Source organism: Ambystoma mexicanum, chromosome 6q (assembly GCF_040938575.1).
Source record: "Ambystoma mexicanum isolate Mex_15411 chromosome 6q, UKY_AmexF1_1, whole genome shotgun sequence".
Taxonomy (NCBI): domain Eukaryota; kingdom Metazoa; phylum Chordata; class Amphibia; order Caudata; family Ambystomatidae; genus Ambystoma; species Ambystoma mexicanum.
Genome location: NC_090937.1, coordinates 1,160,934,581 through 1,160,954,208, shown reverse-complemented (window position 1 = coordinate 1,160,954,208; position 19,628 = coordinate 1,160,934,581). Strand labels below are relative to the sequence as shown.

Sequence of the window (19,628 nt, the reverse complement as noted above, 5' to 3'; positions counted from 1 at the left end):
GAGATCACAGGAAAATATATCCAACCAAGCCTTAAACAGTACCACCCCTCCAATTAAGCATAGGGGTGCCCTAATATGATCACTGGAAGTGATTGCACATGGGATATTGGTCGTGGCCGGCTTCATCAAAATGAGGCATCTAAAAGAAAGGCTTCAGCAGGGACTTGCTATAGGGAAACGTGAATGATAAAACATAGGCCCACTCAGACAGCCATTGCAAGCACTGTGATACTGGATATGAACTGCTGGGGTACACTGCCAATGAGATGCTCCATAGTTATTTGGGCAGATAGAGAGGCAATTCCTCTGGACAACAAGTGAATGCAAGCTATGATCGTGGTCAGCCTGTATATCAAATGTTCATATTAGTCCAATGTTGTTGCTACTTTCTAATACTAGTATTGGTGCTGTGAATACAGGATAGTACAGCACTTTCTACAAGTGAATACAACCATGTCAATATTCTGATCTTGATTAAAACAAGTTGCTTACAAAAAAATAAAAAATCTCAATACGAGTCAGTGCGCCTTGTGAGCTTTCATTCAATAAACAGGGTGCTTAATCACTTTTGCAGTACAGTTACTGTTATCTTCCAATAAAACACATGAGTATCCCAATAGCCTTGTTATTATTACAACTTTGAGAATGAAAAACTGGGCATAAACTAGAACTCATTCAGGGTAAGGACACAGCCCTTTCAGGAATCTGTGGGAGCAGCTAGAAAATGCAGCATAGTTACATCATCAATGTGATGTTCAAGAGCCCATGCCTCATTTAGAGTATACTATTCTGCAATGAGATTACAAAGACCCCTTAAAAACCAGTTGAGATTTTCCTGCTGCACAGATTCTCAGATGTGACGTGTCTGGGTTCAAGAACACTTTCCTGCTTCCCTGGAATCTTGAAGTGTTGTTCAGAGTGCTTCTGAGATACGCCATCCATTCTCCAAGTCCATATCAATTTTCATGTCAACAAGCGATACCTGCTATGGCTTAAATGTCCCCTCTGCTTTGTTGAAAACAGGGACCAGGCGCGGTAGGGTTTAAGGGCAGCTGATGACGCTTTCTGTCCAAGAAAACTGTGAAAAGGTCTACTTGCAGCTTCATTGACTCCAAAGAGCTAAGTTTGCTGGTGGGGATGAGCAGCCATGTTCCTGCTTGTTGTGAGCCTACTTTCCAAAATGTTCTCAGTATTTACAATCAGAAACAGACCTTCCACTACTCAATGAAATTCACAGACAAAAATAAAAATGTGTTTATATATGTATATTCATGCTTCTTTTCAAGTTACACGATGGTGGCAAAGGACAAGTGTACATGCTCGTCTAACATTGGTTCAATAAGGATTATTCTCCGAAGGCAAAGCAGCAGCAACTGAGCGGAAGGCTGAGCATCGGAGCGGTGTCTCCTTTAGTGTAGCAACTTTTTCTCCAGTAAAGTGTTACACCAAGTGTTCAAGAATCCTCTTATATTTGCATCTAGGGCATTTCGGGAACAGGGCGTTTCTGTTTCAGAGTGTCAATGAGGGACAGGACCCCTCGCTTTACGCTGGTTGTAACTCTTCGGGTGACGGTGTCTGGTGGCGGAGGAGGAGGCGGTGGTTGAACTTTATGCAAAGGAGGCCTGGCGACCAAACACTTCTGATATCGCAACTGCAACAAAAGAGACACATTATGTTTATATCAACTAAATACGTTCAGCTGAAAAATTCAGATTTAGTGCGCACTGTACAAATATGGAATTTAAAGACTGATGCTTTTTCTAAATACTTCATGTAAACACTGGGCGCACTTGCATCGAGTCCCTCAATCGCAGAAACATGGCAGCGTGTGATGGCAGTAAATTCTCCCAATTATGAAGACGGCAGGCCAGTGGCATTAACAAGGCTGTACAGCTCCATCCACACTGCTGAGCACTACCTCCAAGGGAGTCTGGTGGCACTAGACCACTCAGTGGTAGCCTCATCCTCTTCACTTTAAACTCCAGATGTATACATTTATTTCTATTAAATACTGGATGGATTACTTCCTGCGAATAGTCTACCTGCGTTACCCTGTACCTGCGCCTCTTGACCATTATTCCACCCACCTATTGCTTCTTCCTCGCACTTTCTCACCATTTCCATTTTTCTCTAAGCTCCACCCACTTCCCCTTAAATGCTTTCCCACTAGGTGTCCCACTGCGACCCCATGAGTGGGACTTCACATGGGATACCAAGCAGCAGCCTCCTCCACCTTATGTTGTTTCTGCTGTGCCAATGAGTTTTATAGAGCTAGGCCAGCAACATGATCAGATGAGGAAAGTGGTTGTCAACTGTGGGGGTGGCACCCCTAGGAGGGCCCAGAGTGTGTCTGGGAGGAGGGGTTTTGGGGGGTGGGGAGCGTGAGGCTCTTTAAAAGGTGATTATGGGAACTACTTCTAATGGAAAATATGAGCATTTAGTAGAAAATAAAAGCTTGTGGGGGGCCCGAAAAGAATATTTTTTACTGAAGGAGGGGCTCAGTGTTAAGTTTGAATACCACTGGACTAGGGTGACATAAGGTGGGTACTAATGTCACATGAATTTCGGACACATCTTGCGCTGTTCACTTACCATACAAGCAGCTTGGACAGCTTCCGACACATTCCCTGCATTTGGCTCGCACCAAAAAACATGGCACTCAAAATGTTGATTCCCAGTGTCCATGATAAAGGCGAAAGTATGGATATCTTTCCCGACACCCATGAAGGACAGAAAACGTACTCTGCATTCCAATAAAATCTCTTCTTCGTTCTGTTGTGGAGAAAAAGGCAACTTGAAAATACCACTAAGGCAAAAGCGTCACCATCTCTAACCATAAGGCTTCCTTTTACAACACAGAGGCCCAGCACCTGTCAGATAACGTTAAACAAAATGTTGACGGCAAAATAGCCTATGTCAGAGCAGCACATTGCATTATCCATCAAGTTCCCTGGGCACACCAATCCACAGACATGTTTACTTTTAACAAAACCTGGCGTGGTTCATAGTGTGCAATACAGGGAGCAAAAAGATACCATGTTAGACTTGTAACAGATTCTGTAATGCAACTCAAGCCCTGAATGATCTTTTGAATTCTCTATTTGGAGATCACATCAATGCCCTTGTTTTCTCCAAACTATATCAGCCCCTCAGAAGAATATCTCAATGTATGAATCATTATAGTTGCAGTAATTGTCACATTGCAATGAAAGCATAGGATGTTGCTGTTTAAATACAAGAAAACTATCAAAGGATAAACGTACATTTATGTTTTAAATGCTTCTCGGTGCATTACCGAAGGATGAATTGAAAGAGAACATCCGAGATATATTTTGGTCTCTAGGGATTTTTTAAAGTGTAGGCAAGTAGAGGCAAGCGGTGTAAACATACAGTTGGAAGCACAAAGTGTTTCACGGTAGTACACACACGTCGTCACAATGCTAGCCACCCTTTAAATGTTCTTAGATATGGGACTGGTTCAAAGGCTTTAGAAATTAAAAGGAAAGCCCAGCCCTGAATTTACCAAGAGACAGTGTTTACTTTGGTTTTGAAACATAACGCGCACTAAAGTAAATAGGCTGTCTTGTTGCTGCTCGTCCGTCCAGGGAGCCACTTGGCAAACGTTTCTTGAACGAGAGATGAGACAGGTTCTCAGTTACTTGCGAAAGACAATCAAATCAGAGCTTTTTAAAAGGTTAATGGCGATCTAACAGACAAGATAAGCAGAGGGGACAGTAAAATCATGGCGGCGGTGGGACGGACGGACGGACGGACGGACGCAGAAGTTAAATGGAGACACGCGTTCAGGTAACAGTTACATTGGATTTGACCATTTCCTTCCACATTCCTCTGTAAAGGTCAATGTTATCTGCTCAAGGGTAGAATTTACACCTCCAAAAGGACCAGTGAAGCCCAAATACTCAGGATCTAACTTGGGGATTTAAAATGTGTACGTTATTTAGGCAGCAGCGAGGGATGTGGACCACACAGGTTATTTTGGCAGCAGTGAGGGATGTGGACCACACAGGTAAGAAGTTTATGTCTTTCTTTAATAGTGGAGTAAGTATCAGTCAAGTAACCCAGCGGACACCACTCTGGCTTCTGCCGGAGCAGAGCTTCTTCAACTGTCTCCTTTGGGAGCCCCCTTCCTCCCAACATTCTGATTCCACTGTTACCTCATCATGACATATCGTCCTTCCCTAACAACCAAATATAACCAAGAAACTATACAAAATAAAAACAAAAAGACAAGAGAAAAGACAAATAAAAAAACATTGTATCCATTGACCACTTCCGGTCCTTCCATCATCACCTCTCCTCTCAACATTTCCATCGACCACCACTGGTCCTCCCTCCACACCACCTCCATTGGCATTACCTTTATCAAGGTCTATTTCACTTGCAAGATCCCACGCTCTCTTCGCGCTTTCTTTCTTCCAATCTCACAGATGTACATCCGACAGTCCACTTCACGTTCCATACCGTCCCATCTTCCACTCTTAACACACTTTTTTAAACATTCTAACACTTTCATGGAACCAGAAGATTTAGATATTCCCTTTCTACCTTTCCTTACACATTTTGTTTTCACAAACTCTCCCACGTGAATCCTGTCCACCGCCTCTTTTTATACTTCACATAGACTCCTTGTATTTCCTTTGAGTTTCCGAACTCCATCTATGGGCCTTTAGGCACTGGAATGGATTTAAAGGTAGTTTGTTAGGGACCAAATTCTTATCACAGTTTGCACAAGGTGCACATATATTCAATATCCGCTCTATCTGTAGATCCATTGCTGCCCACCAATACCTCACCCTTACTTTTCTCTTAGTTATAGTAACACCGGGATTACCCTCATGTGCCAATTGGATAATCTGTAGTCTCACCCGTTCAGCAGGTATTACCATACATCCTCTCATAATCAATCCATTTTCAACAGATAACTCTTCCTTAACCATGTAATACCAATTATACGTTTCTTCCAATGGGCCTCATTATGACCCCGGCGGTAGCCGTGCTGGTAAAAAATGGCACGGCTGCCACCAGAGTCATTTTCTTTTCGGCACCCTGCAATGGGGACTTACCGGGGCATTACAGCCCCGGTGGTGCTGGTATTACCCCATTGCCATGTGCCGGAAATAATTACTCGCCATTCCCATTGAGTCCCGTAGAACTCAATGGGAATGGGAAGGAGGGTAGCACAGGCATCATTCATGATGGTGCCGGTGCTACTGTCAAGGTCTGCGAGCGGGTGCCATTCCGCCCGCCACGTCAGACCTGGCAGGCGGAAAGGCACCCACTCGCAGAACTCAGAGTATGCCAGTCTGGTAACAATGGTGCCGGTAGCTTACTGGCACCGTTGCTACCGGACCCGCATCCTCATGAGGCCCAATATCTCCTTCTCAGGCCATCCCTTGATAATCCATTCCTGATAATCCATTCCTCCATTTTATTTAGCCATTCATCTTCCCTACAATATTCTCCCCACTCTTCACTTATTAACGCTTTGACAACACCACACACTTGCTCCTCTACCTGGTTCACCAATTCTTCTGCATTGCACATCGGTAATGGCATCCTAGACAGGAAATCAACCACACAATTTCTCCTTCCTAGCAAATATTCTACCTCACAATTGTAATTCATCAACCTCAGTCCTAACCTACAATTCTCCGAGTCACATTCGACATTCCTCGCACTGTCATAACTTCTACCAATGGTTTGTGATCAATCCTCATTACAAATTCTTCTCCCCCAACATATTGTCTAAATGTTCTGCTACCCAACAACAAGCTAACAATTCCATTTCTATAACCGAATAACGTGTCTCACTGCTCTTGATGCAAGCTTTGTGGGATGTATTAACCCACTTACGCTCTGCCCTGCGGCATCACTGTGTGCTGGTGGCACCAGAACCTTCAAAATGGCTGCAAAATATTTATGCGCACCAAAACCTATGAAAATTGCGCTCTACAAAGCACAATAAGATGGCTGCCAAATCTACCATGCATGTTGTCAATGGTGGGATTCATGTCATTGGGCTGCCCGACAAGTAAAGATGGAGACTGCATGAAAAGCAGTGCTTGCTGAAGAAATCCGAAATCTTGCATTTTTAATCTTTTCTTGGTTGTTGAAAATACAGAATTGGTCCAAAAACACCCACAAAAACCCAATCTTCTTGCTGGGTGTCACATTTACTGAATTTAAGAAATCATTGTGAAGTGCAATATCATGGAGAGCTGAATTTGTCCCAAAAACATTCACAGCCAGTTTCCTGCCTGTGGGATCTGTCAAAATGTGGGCGCAGTACCAGCGATTGCCTGAAGCTGTTTCAAAAGCCTGCATTAAAACTGTAAACTTGAACCATTAAGATCTAATGTCTAAAATCTAAGTGACCTGTCATCAAGAGTAACCTAGGTTGTAACTACTTAAACTTCATGGTTTAGAGTCTGGAATCAGTGTTCTAGATGCCCGTGTTAAAATTTCAAGTTTATTTTAAGCAAAGAAAAATGTAAAAAAATGACATTTAAAGTAAGCCTGACTCCAAAGCCAAAACCACAAACAACTTCCCCCACAGGGCAAGGCACCTCCCTTTCGCTCTCTAGACCAAGAACTCACATTAATGTGTTGATTAAGAGGGGAGGAGCACTTGGGCTGCTCTGGGAAGGACACAATGGACTTCCTCTCAGGCAAGGAGATGCTAATCAGGATGGATTGTAATGGCCCTCTGCCAGAAGGAAGGGGGTGGAGATTATTTTTGAGCTGCAAGCAGGAGAAGGAGGCAGGGACAGACAACTTTTGTTGATTCACAATAGACAAAAAGTATATTTCTAAAAAGACTGATAATTTACTGTGTATAATTGTAAAAAATATGGAAACCCCCGGATCTAATTTTTGCTGCACATTTTAAGAGGAGCCAGAACTCTGTGCTATGTTCTGAGAAGTAACTGTAGAAATCGTGGTTTTATAGCAAATGTAATTATGTCCAAAGTATGAAACTTCACACACTTTTGCCCATATGCAATGCGCACAGTTGTGCAATTTTTGGGGATAAACTAGATATTGTGTTCTGGCCCAAAAGGGCAGAATTCTGTCAAAAGCCGACACAAGATCCTACAAAGACGGGGCTTGGAAGAAATCAAAATATGTGATCTAGATATGTTATTATAAAGTCTGCAAAATTGTAAATATGTGTTCTACGAAAAGTAGATTTCATGTTCAAAAGCCAAGGGGAGGATTCCCTAACTCATAAACCCACATCATCATGACGACACCCCGTTTTCTCCTCCAATCAAGGGAGGTGGAAGACTCTAGCCTATAGCCAACCAAGTGGGCGCGCTTAGGGTAATCCAGCACACACACCCCTTTCTCAAATGCATAAATAGAGACAGCTGATGACTTAGAGAGACACACAGATTCACCCACGAACCGATTACTGGCAGAGCACTTTGCAAGAGAACTTGACATCTTCCCTGCTCCAGAATCCAGAAACTTTGCAAGCAGAAAGGCCCACTTCTATAGCTGAACCATTCTCAGCTAGGCCTTAAAATTCCAGAAACCAGAATTTACCCAAGACATCAAAGGGGAACCAAAGAACCGCCAGGCTGTGCTGTACTGCTTTCCTGCTAAGAATCATCACCAGAATCCAAAGATCCAACCCAGTAGGGCCGTGCTGTGACCAGATAGCTGTGAACCAGAGCCATTGCAGACCCTGCCAGTCTGGTGTGCCCAGCAGAATTTCTGACCAGAATACCTGATTTTGACGGACCAGAATTCCTGACGGTGCTGTTCAAACCTATATAGTGAGTATCCTTAGTATAGGACTGTCACTAGCCTATGTACTGTCCATAGCAATCCCTAGCTAAACCCATTCTCTCTTATATTCAGAACTGCATTGTGAGAAATATTGTTGATTTGCTTGAACCCTCTATCTCATCCCTATTATCTCTTTCTGCACTAATAGTGTTAAGCCGATCTTTGCGCTGATATATTTCATCTGGAGAAGGAAAGCGTCTCGGCAGGCAAAAACCTGATCCAAAGGCATCCTGGTCTGGTGGCTGTGCTGTCGTGTAGTATTTGCTTCTCCATAGTGCATCCCTAGCATAAAGAATTCCTGTTTGTTTTTTTAAAAAGTGCATCCTTGTTTTCCAATCTGCCTCTATCTGAAAAAACGACCACCACGAAAACGTCCACAACTTCTTCAATTTTCATGCTAATTTTTATAGTTCTCCCGCGATCGCGATTACCGCACACGGAAAAGTTTGCCACAAATTTTGTCTTAGGAGATTACTAGAATGTGCAAAACAGCTTTCAATTGCACCCAACCTCAAAATTAAGTTTTCACATTGCTCTCAAATTATTGGTAGCGTTTGTCTATAACCAGATAAAGCGGCTCCCATTAGAATTTCAACAATTTCAGTGATTTAGCCCACATTAGTGTTTTACCTACTCCATTCAAAGCCAACTTTAAAACCATTTTGACAGTTTGCCAATTAGCTCTGTTTCTCTCTTGTGTTGCTGGGGGGAAATTGGGATTGATATATTTGCTTGAATTCTGCATTCCTGAAACCTGTTCTCTCTCCTCCTATCTCTCTTCATTGCATATTGGGGGCTTAAGAGGTGTGCAGAGGGAAAGAGTAACCACATTGCCTTTTGATTTGAACACACCCACAAAAGTATTATTGCTGTGCTGCATTCTTTTTGCTCATTCTTACTCCTTGTGATTAAAGAGATTGCTTAGCGTGACATCACCCCATTGGTGATCATTGTATTCCTATCAAAAATAGTGTGATTATATTGTGAATATATAAATAAATATTTTAACTTTGCAAACCAGCCTGATTCCTGGTTCTGTGTGACCGGGGGGTTCCAAGAGAGGAGCATGATATAAGTGGTACATCGTTCAGAATAAAATAACTTTTAGAAACAAATAAATAAATAAGGATTTCAGGTGTGCATTACACGCTAGGCATTGACTTAAGTGAAGTGCCGGATTGAAATCATTTACAACATTATTATTGTTTCCAGATGTCCAGCTTTTACAACTCGCATCAATTGTAATTATGGATTTTCACCCAGGTACAACGCCTCCTAACAAAGGTGCTCCTGCTATACTCTTCTTAATCTCTTTTATAGCTTATTCTTGGTTGTCTGTCCAATCAAACGTAGCATTTTCTATGTGCTCCCTTAAAAGGCAGAGTAATTTCTGCAAACCCTTGTATGAATTTATTATAGTACTCCATCAAACCTAAAAAAGAATGCAACTCTTCTTTATTACTGGGGCAAGGAGCTTCCTTTATTGCTTTCATTCTCTGTATCCTCCCTTAGACAGGGTGTGACCCAAATCTACTTCTTGCCTGCCAAATCTGCATTTACTACGCTCCACTGTAAGTCCCTTTTCTTGTAATTTCTTTAACACCATACACAGCCTTCTTCAATGTTTTCTCATTGTCCACATATCAGAATATCATCCTGGAAAACCTGCACCCAAGTCATCTCACCAAACATGTGCAACATTACCCGTTAAAATATTGCTGCCGCCGATGGCAACCCAAATGGCATTCTCACTTACATACCATCTAATAATAATAATAAGTTTTCTTTTTATAATAATAATAGATTTTTTTAATGTAGATAGCGCCTTACCCTAAAGCACTTTAAATAGGCCACATTTACATACATTACTATTACCCAATCGGAATTGGTACCAAATGAGGTTATACACATAGTGTACTTTCTTGACTCTTGATGCAATTGAATTTGATGATATGCCTCTGACAGACCAATGGTGGAAACGTGACTGCATTATCTAGCAAATTCAACATTTCAGATATTACTGGCAAAGGATACTTTTCCACCACAATCGCCTTATTCAACTCTCTCAGGTACATAGAAATTCTTACCTTTCCATTAGGTTTCCTAGTTACAACTATTGGAAAAACCTATTCTGACGCTTCTACCACTTCTAGTATTACCTCTTTCTTAAGCCTTTCCAGTTCCCCCTTAACATCTTCACTTAACGCCACAGGTATATGTCTTATGGCATGTGACATTGGATTGCCACCTGGTTTGAGTTCTATCTTGTGACAATGGCCCTTATTACAACCCAGGCGTTAAGCGGTTAACGGCGCCGTAAAAGGTGGCAGCGCCATTAAACCCTTAACGCCTGATTACGAGGTCCCTTTGCGGGTTGGAGACTTTAACGCCTGCTTTTTGCAGGCGTTAAAAACCAACCCGCAAAGGGACCTTGGTGCTAAGTGCGGCACCGTACTTAGCGCCTTCCCCATTCTCATTGAGCCCTATGGGGCAAAAATGGGAATGGGGAAGGGCCATGGCGGCATGGGGAATTACCGCCCCGCCAACCTCGGAATGGGGCGGTAATTCCCCATTCCGCCATGGCGGAGTCGGTAAGTTACCGGCATGGACCATGGTGCTATTAGCACCATGGTCCAACGCCAGGGTCGTAATGAGGGCCAATATCCTTCAAGCTTCCTTCCTTAAAAACACTGGGAACAATTCTCTTTCTTATCCTTTGATATATTCCCCAATTTCTTTTTCATTCATCATCACAATTCATACAGACACTTCGTGGATTAAGTTAAATTCTGAGTTTAGCTTGGTCCTCTCAGCCCAGAACATTCATTCCTCTCACCTGGACACCTGCAACTCCTTCACGTCTGCCATTCTGTCTTTTAATTCAACTAATGTCATTCTTTAACTAATCATTTCAATCACCAAACCCTCAAAAGCTCCTGGATCCTTACTGTCTGATTTTCTCAATTCAGGGTTATAACCATTTCTAAAGAGTTCCACCAACTTATCCTTTCTAATAATAGTGTATGGAGATCCAAATCCACTATTTATTCAGAATACACGCTGTCCATTTTAAACATGCTCTTAGGAGCCTTTTTTCCTTTACCTTGCACTATGGTCACAAGTTCAACTTCTTCCTTTTCCTCTTCCTCATCTTCTTGCACCCACATTACTCTTTTGCTGTGTTTCTTGTTCCTGCATACAATTCCAAAATGACCTCTCATCCCACAATTTGAACATGTTTGATTTAACGCAGGCCAATTTTAGCATAATGTCCTTTTCCCCCCACAATGATAACATTTTCCACCTTGAATCTTCATCTTCTGTTCTCCTGCAACATCCGAATGCACATTTTTCCATTCTTTATTTTTGCACACACCTGATCTTTGGCTTCTTTTAGTTTACCTGCAGCAACTTTTGTCGATTTCTGCAAGTCTTTATTCTTCTCTTTAATTGCCTTAGCACAAATTGTGGTATGCTACACCTTTTTGCCAATAGCTATGGTTTCCTCCAACGAAGGATCACCACACATTCATAGCCGCTCTTGTATAATATTACTGTTCGTGTGTGTTATAATTCGATCCCTTAAAAGATCATCCTACGTTACCCCCCTTTCAAAATTGCATGTCAATGCCAATTTCCTGAGAGCACTCACATAGTCATCCACTAACTCTTCCATCTCCTGTTTTCTTAAATAAAAAAATAGAATATATTTAACGCAATATTGAGTCTTGCAGTAATAATATACATCCCGGCGTCTCAATACCAGTTCATATTCATTGCTCCCTCCTTCTAATCGCAAAGGGGGCAGCTCCCTGAATATTTGGCGTCCTTCTAGACCCAGGGAGTGTAACAATAAAATGTTCTTGTTTGCTGGTGTGAAACTATCATTGTCAATTGTCCCAACGTAGTTCTCCCAGTACTCTTCCCATTTCATCCATGGAATTGGTGGTTCACCAGGTACTGCCAAAAATGGCTGTGGTGGGGGTTGTGATGAATCAGATGGTGTAATTTCTTTCCTGGTGGTGGCCTCTCCCCATGTGGCCAGGTGACGGCATCTACTGGATCCTGGGGGTGGCTATATGAGGGAGGATCACATGGGGAGAAGCAGGGGAAGGGGCTGTCATGACATCATCGGATGAGACATGGAACCCCTTTTTTCCTTTTGAGGATACCCCCACCATTCCCCATGCCTTAATGGCATATTATAATACATCCCCTCACCTACCTAGGAAAGGAACTGGAAACACGTTCACAGGGTCTGTATACAAGCCCTTAGAATCTGAAATACCTTTCCAGACTCTGCATACAAGACCTTAAAATCTGAGTTACCTTTCAAGAACACTGAAAACATCTTTTATGACTCTGCATGCAAGATATCAGACACAGACTACCATTGCCCTAAAAGTACTAACCATGAACATGAGCGGATTAATGAAGATTACTGGAAGCCAGGAGTGCACGCTGCGCTCTAGTTGTTACAGGAACAAGGCTGATGCTGGGAGATATAACCCGGCAGACCAGCTGACAGGAAGACACTGGCTGGAGAACGCTGGTTCTCTCTGTGCTGACCGAGAGTCCGTAGGGCAGTAGCTGTGTCCGTAGAGCCAACTGGCTTGGCAACAAGGAACAAGGGAGCGGGCTGCAAGCAGGAATACGCTGCGAGAACGCCATAAGCGAATTAAAGTCTTCTGGGCGATCGCAGGTTCGAGAAGGCAGTCTTCACCCCACTGAAGCCCAGAGGGACACAGAGCAAATGCCGAGAAGCAGCGAGAGCCAGAGAAGCAGAGGAAGCGAAAGGGAGCAGGCTTGCCACGAGAGAATCAACATATGCCAGTATGAGTCAGTAAGTCTACCCAAGGGCAGAGCGGACACCGGGGGGTATTGGCAGCCATGCCGAAACCGAACAAACCAGAAAGAAGTATATGAAATAGATCGAACAAGTGAACAGTTCTTAACGAGGCAAAACAGAATAAGTTTAAGAGACTGTCAAGTTTGTGAGTGTATGCAATACACTTGTAACAGAAAGATTCTAAGTGTGTGCAGAACTCACATAAAAAAAGCCCTGGCAGGGGAGTAAACTAGGAAAATTAAAAGGTGCAAAAATATATAAATATAAATATAATAAATATAAAAGCCCTAGCAAGAGAGCATACCAGGCAGATGCAAGTTGAACATGTGTAATACAAGAAAGGCCATGGCAGGAGACTAAACCAGGCAGATGCAAGTTGAAAGTGTGTCAATATTAGAAAAGCCCTGGTAGGAGAGCGTACCCGTCATGGGCGCGCACATTGGCAACCATCATGGACTATTTGTTATTCATTTATCTTCAGAATACTCTTGGAACAACCCCTATTCACACTTTGGTCCTTAATTCCCATTTGCGTGACTTTGGTGCTTTCTTATTTAACTCAACTAACTACATGTACCACAATGCACCTTGCTACAGCTATCAATTCCTGGCCATTCCCATTCATCAGCATTGGAACCACAATCCCCAGAAGCCCTAGGGATCAGTGCTGCTTCCACCATCTCAGGACCAGAGAGGGAGGAGGCAGATTGTATTCAGGTGTGCTGCTCTAGGTGCTGCCAATTAGCATGCCTCAGTATAGGGCAGGGCAGTATTTAAGCAACTGCCTGCAGGAGCTATGTCTCTTGCATCAAAAGTCTCCCAGCCCCTTTTTGCCTTGAGCCATAATTTTGTATGCTGTTCCTGCTTTATCCTGCTTTTGATCCAGTGCCCTGCTTCACTCCGCTGCCTACAGCCCTTGTCCTCTGGGCTACCTGCCTTGCAGCCTGCTTCACTCCGCTGCCTATAGCCCTTGTCCTCTGGGCTCCCTGCCTTGTAGTCTGCTTCCCTCTGCTGCCTACAGCCTTTGTCCTCTGGGCTCCCTGCCTTGCAGCCTGCTTCACTCCGCTGCCTATAGCCCTTGTCCTCTGGGCTCCCTGCTTTGCAGTCTGCTTCCCTCCGCTACCTACAGCCCTTGTCCTCTGGGCTCCCTGCCTTGCAGTCTGCCTCACTCTGCTGCCTACAGCCCTTGTCCTCTGGGCTCTCTGCCTTGCATCCTGCTTCACTCCGCTGCCTACAGCCCTTGTCCTCTGGGCTCCCTGCCTTGCAGCCTGCTTCTCTCCGCTGCCTACAGCCCTTGTCCTCTGGGCTCCCTGCCTTGCAGTCTGCTTCCCGCCGCTGCCTACAGCCCTTGCTCCTCTGGGCTCTCTGTCTGCCATCTACTACAGCTCTCTGTCCTGCTCCTCTGGGCTCTCTGCCTTGCAGCCTACTACAGTCCTCTGCAGTCCACAACAGATTACCTGCACCTTGTGCCATCCGTTATTGCAGCCCCTCTGTTACCTGGCTGCTGCTCCCTTGCTCTCTTCCTTGTTTTCAAACCTCTGTTCTTGATCCCTGTCCTTCTCTTCCTTGAGTCCTCTGTCCTTCCCTTACGTTAACCATTTCAGCTATACTGCTTTTCCTTCATTTCCTTCTGCTAGTTTGCTCATCGACTTCCTTTTCCCTGGATATTTCTGTTCTCGTCTTCTCTTGTATCGTATGTAGATCCCTTTGTACCGAGCTTGACTGTTGGTTTCCGGCAGGCAACCTCTGCCCCTTCCCTTGTCGCGTTTCAGTGTTACAGACACCCACAGCTGTTGTTCCCAGCCATGAGCATACAGCGTGGGCCCCTGTAATAGCAATCTGTGCAGAAGGCTGGAGATTCCTAAGGTCCGTGGACCACTCTTTCCCATTTCTGCATACACCCCAAGAGGGAATCCAGTTTGTTTGTACCTTTTTATTTCCTGCTACACTTGCCTACACTTCGTTCTTGTTGAGCTTCCTGCTGTGTCTGTGCTTATCTGTCACCTTACTTCAGCACAGCCACCCAAACCTTTCCTGGGTGCCCTGTGCCACTCTTGACAGAGTGCCATCCTTGACAGTACCAGGCAGATGCCAGTTAAAAACGTTTTCATGTGAAAAAGCCCTGGCAGGAAAGCACACCAGGCATCATTGAGTTGAACAGTGTGTAACATACAGTATTTAAGGAAGCCCTGATAAGGATACATCAGGACTAGTAAAAGACTGAACATATGAAAGAGGAGAGAAAACCTGGCAGACGCGTATGCCAGGTATCCTAACAAAGTTGCTTTGTATAGCAATTGGGTTATTGATGAAGAGAAACTTAAGGAACTGATATTCTTGAATATAAAACAGAGTGAAGAGAAATATAGGGGAAGGGAACCACCTTCTGGAATAAGAAACTCTATCCTTCTGAACATTTTGTGTTGGAGTTATGCATTTCCTTTTTGACATGTGTGCACCACTAATGGTCAAAGACATTACCTTTTTCACCTTAGAGTTCATTTTGTTAAACTGTGAGAGTCAGAATAGTATGTTGGACACAGAACGGTTTTGCTTTGACATTCTGACATTGACAGACCCTTAGTTTTGGTTTTAGGTAGTGAAACACCTCTTAGAGCAGGGCCGAGAGGCATTTCCCAACCCCCTTTTAATTTAATAAAGTTCTTAGAACAAAACCATGAATCCCCTGTTTCAGATTCTCATTCCTGGCTCCTCAAAGTGGGCCTGATTCACAGAACGTTTCCTATGGGATTGCACCATTATAAAATGCTTCCATGAATCAGGCTGAGTGTATTGTAACCCCTAGCATGGCTCTTGTGTGTTATTGTATTTGGTTGCTACTACCACTGGTAGTTACTTAAGCACTTAAATACTGTTTTTAGTTAAGCTATTGGAGCCACAATAACTCGATAAAGAAAGAAAAAAAATTGAAGTATATAAAAACGAACTAAATGGCAACATGTTGCAGCACCTTATGAGGACCTTTCGTCTAAATGCTGTGTTGCTGTCTTAGGCTCTGCTAGGCTCTGCATTGCTGATTGCAATCACCCCAAATGTTGCTCGTTCTCGTCCCCCCCCACTCAAGCTTGTTTCATTCATGCCGAAAAGCTCCATCCCCAGAAAGCAGGGAAAACGGCAAATGGAAGCACAAAATCCTGACTTAATTCCATCAGAATCATAGCGGAAATGCTGGGATGTTTTAATGCAGGTACCACAGGGTTTTATCTTCTTTGCTCTGCTCGCATGGTTTGTCTCCAGCCACTCGTTGCCAAATGAAGGATATGGACCACACAGGTAAATCGTTTCTGTCTTCCATTAATCGTGAAGTAAGTATCATTCATGTAAACCTGTGGACATCACTCTGCCTTCTCCCTGAACAGTGCAACCGCTTCTCACTTCTTCAACCGCCTCCTTTGGAAGCCCTGCTCCCAACACTCTGATTCCACTGTTACCTCATCAATACACAGCACCAGTCAAGGCCAAACCCTCATGATCTAATTTGGGGATTTAAAACGTGCAAGTTAATTGGGCAGCAGCATAACAATTGTTTGACAGGGGAATTATAATTACATACTGTTATAGTTGTAAACTAGAGGCTGAAAATGGCATGCCCCGACTGACATAAAGAAGGTACTCTGGTAGGGTATAGTACCTATTGTGTACATGTACAGAATCAGGGAAATACGACATTCAAAGAGAAAAGGGAAGACACGAGAGAAATAAGAGGAAGGGGAGGAGTTAGGAGAGGAGAAGGGCAGTGAGATTAAAGAGAATAAAGAGAAGTTGCACCTGACACTGACTCTGTGCGATGTCCTGCAAGAGCTTGGTGATCCGCCCTGAGTTCCATCCCATCCCTCAAAGGCAGATAACCAAAAATTGGTGACGAGGATAGGATAGTTGTTACCCAGGAAGACGGTGGAGCGCTGTGTTATATTTTTCCCATCTCCCACGATGGCAAAGTGCTGTGTGGGTGGTGGTTTTAGAGGCTTGGAGGAGGGTGGTAATGTAGCCACCTTGGAGGACGGCGGAGTGCTGTGTCACGATTTCCTTTTCCTCCGTGCTTACTGGGTCTGGAGGAACGGTATAGACTGCCGCAGTGGGTGCTCTCCTCAGTGGGTGGTTGGAGCAGCAAGGAGGAACAGCATGGACAGCTGCAGTAGGAGCTCTCCTTGGCAGTGGTGGGAGCGACAGGACTTTCAGGACAATCGTCGGGTCTCAGAGCAGGTGTGCTTGGCACGGGCCATGTCAACGACCGGTGTCCTATGAGCTGGTGGCACGGTTTGCTCTTGCCTTGCCGCCAGTTGTTGGATATCCCCCTTTTAGGGGTACAATCAAACGCTAGAGGAAGTATGCAAAATCTTTTTTAAAGCGCTCACACAGGCAGCGAGCATCGAGGCGCTGCTACAGGATTTTTTTTTTGTGTATTTTTTTGTCTTAGTTGCGTATTTATAATGCGCTTAAATACCCAGAGGTTTCTAAGCGCGGACCGGGAGATCTAACCTGTGTTGCTTTGTGTCATCTTGCGTCCAAGGCGAGCATGTTGCCGCTGAGCTATCCTCCCAGTACAGAATGATTGCAGACCTAGACAAAGTACTAGCCATCACCACACTAACTCCACCTACGCAAGTGGCAGAACTCAGATCCTTCCGGGGTACTCCGCACAATACCTCCCAAACTATGCCATGGTGACAGAACCACTGCGACGTCTACTCAAAAAAGAAGCTCTCTTCCAGTGAAATGATGAATGCCAAAAAGCATTTGAAGACATACAATTAGAAATTACAGCAGCGCGCCGCCTACAATTCTTCAACCTGGCATGGCATAGAGAGGTCACAGTAGATGCCAGCCCTGTGGGGCTACAAGCGATCCTGGTCCTAAATTAGACCGATTCACTCAGCGTGAAACATGTAGTAACAGAAAAGGAAAACGGTCTGGGTCTGTGAACACTTCCATCATTTCATGATCGAACGACAGTTCATACTCATCACTGACCACCAAGCATTGTTATGCTTGTTTGGCCATCCAAAAACGATATTGCCCCCATGGATAGAAAGATGGGGCATCAGACTTCAGGAGTATGACTATATATATCAAGACACTCGAGAGGGCGACCAAAAACAAGACCCTTGAAATCGAAGCAGAATGCTACATACAGTATCTCAGGAAACACCCTCCCCCAGCTCTGACAATGGGCAGAGTCAAAAGAAGACCCAACAATCAGCAGAACAATATACCTCACAAAGGAGGGTAAATGGAAAAATTATAAGAACAGCTACCACACACAGATGGGGAAAAGGGTAGAATGGACAAAATAACTGCAGAACTGGCAGTAACTGAGAAGGGTATCCTATTAATAGGGTGTAGATTTGATTTGGAGTCGTCTGTGGAAAATGATGCTAATATTGGCACATGAAGGGCATAGGGGAGTGGTAAACGCTAGGAAAATACTCTGAAACCAGAGTGATTTCCATACCTGGTCACCATAGTGGAAGATGTCATACAGCACTCTGTGCCAACAGCACCACTCCCGTTAACGATCACACTGAATCCAGAAGGCCCATGGCATTGCATGGTGCTGGACCGCTATGGACCCCTGCTAGAAGGAGGTCACCTGCTGGTGGCATTGGTGAGTACTCTCGATTTCATACAGTAAAAGGCACACTGTCCACATACGTTCTCAAATGTTGTGGCAATACTAGATGAAGTCTTCAGTGAATGGGGCATTCCCAACATTATAAAGACAAATAACCGTCCACCGTTCAATGGGCACGAATTCACAATTGGAAACATACAATAGAGGGAGATGAAGAAATTCAGAGAAGGGACAAGGAAAAGAAGCAAAAAACAAAGGAGTAGAGAGACAGGAAGAGACCAGCAAAATAGAAAGAATTAGCAAGGGACGAAACCTACACAAGGGAAACATACACCAGGGTGGAAGATGAAGAAATTCAGAGACTGGACGAGGAAAAGAAGCGCAAAACAAAAGAGGACAGACAGGAAAAGACGGGCAAAGGACAAAGAATGAGCAATTGGAGAAGAGGTGATAATAAGACAGAAGAAGACAGATGAGATATGTCACAGAACCCCTCACAATAACAAGCACAAAGCGACCTAGGATCATGGCGTAAGATGAGGAAGGAGAAATTGCGCGAAATGAGTCTTTCCTCAAAGCCTCAACAGGCCAGTAGAAGAAACCGAGTGTCAAGAAAGAGAACCTCCAGGAGAAGGACAGAGCCAGGAGGGACAGAAAGAGGTGGAACAAGCGCCCATACCAGTGTTTGACAAGACTACAACAAGAACAATGAAGGACCACAATGAGCTACCAAGAGACCGCAGAGACTGCTAGAAGAGATATGAAAGCAGCAATGCGCTAAGTGGGGGTGAAGGTGTTTGGTAAAGAATCAGGAACATACGACCTTAAGAGAGAAAGAGGAAAGGTAATGCATAGGAGGAAGAAGAGGAAGGGTAGGAGTTAGGAGAGAAAGAGGGCAGTGGGAGAAAAGAGAATAAAGAGAAATTAAACCTGCCACTGGCTCTGTGTGAATTATTGGAAGAGGTTGATGTTCAGCCTTAAGTTCCATCCCATCCCTCAAAAGGGGCTATCCAACAGTACCCACACCACCGCAGTAGAACGGCCTGAAAGCATCTATGGGGAGGCACCAGATGGATGTGAAAGATGTTAGCATTGTATATAAATTAACCACCGAGTGTGTAGGTTCTAGCAGATGCTCGGTATTACCAATCACCAATTGGTGTTCTGAGAAATCGTTCCGCAATTTAGAAACATCCGCATGCATCCTGCGTCCCACTAAGAAAGGATAGTTGGGACTACAGAGACATATGGTTTTAATATGATGATGGATTCAAAAGGATTTGTGCTTGTGGGAGTTAGAAAAAGTTAGGACACAAAACATTACATCAAATATTTCTGTACATCATGTCCAAATAATATCAAACTGCCAAA

At 44.1% G+C, this 19,628-nt stretch overlaps 1 protein-coding gene across 11 annotated transcripts in view; it reads right to left on the bottom strand.

The window, feature by feature from the left end:
• Positions 1 to 1,250: 1,250 nt before the first annotated feature.
• APBB2 (amyloid beta precursor protein binding family B member 2) overlaps positions 1,251 to 19,628 on the bottom strand; it is a 1,500,548-nt gene continuing 1,482,170 nt past the window's right edge. For all 11 annotated transcript variants that reach the window (XM_069631754.1, XM_069631756.1, XM_069631760.1 and 8 more), the window contains 2 exons: positions 2,593 to 2,772; positions 1,251 to 1,651 (listed from right to left, as the gene is read on the bottom strand). In XM_069631754.1, the coding sequence (XP_069487855.1) occupies positions 1,478 to 1,651; positions 2,593 to 2,772 (354 nt within the window). In that variant the 3' untranslated portion in view covers positions 1,251 to 1,477. The remainder of the gene's footprint in view (positions 1,652 to 2,592; positions 2,773 to 19,628) is intronic.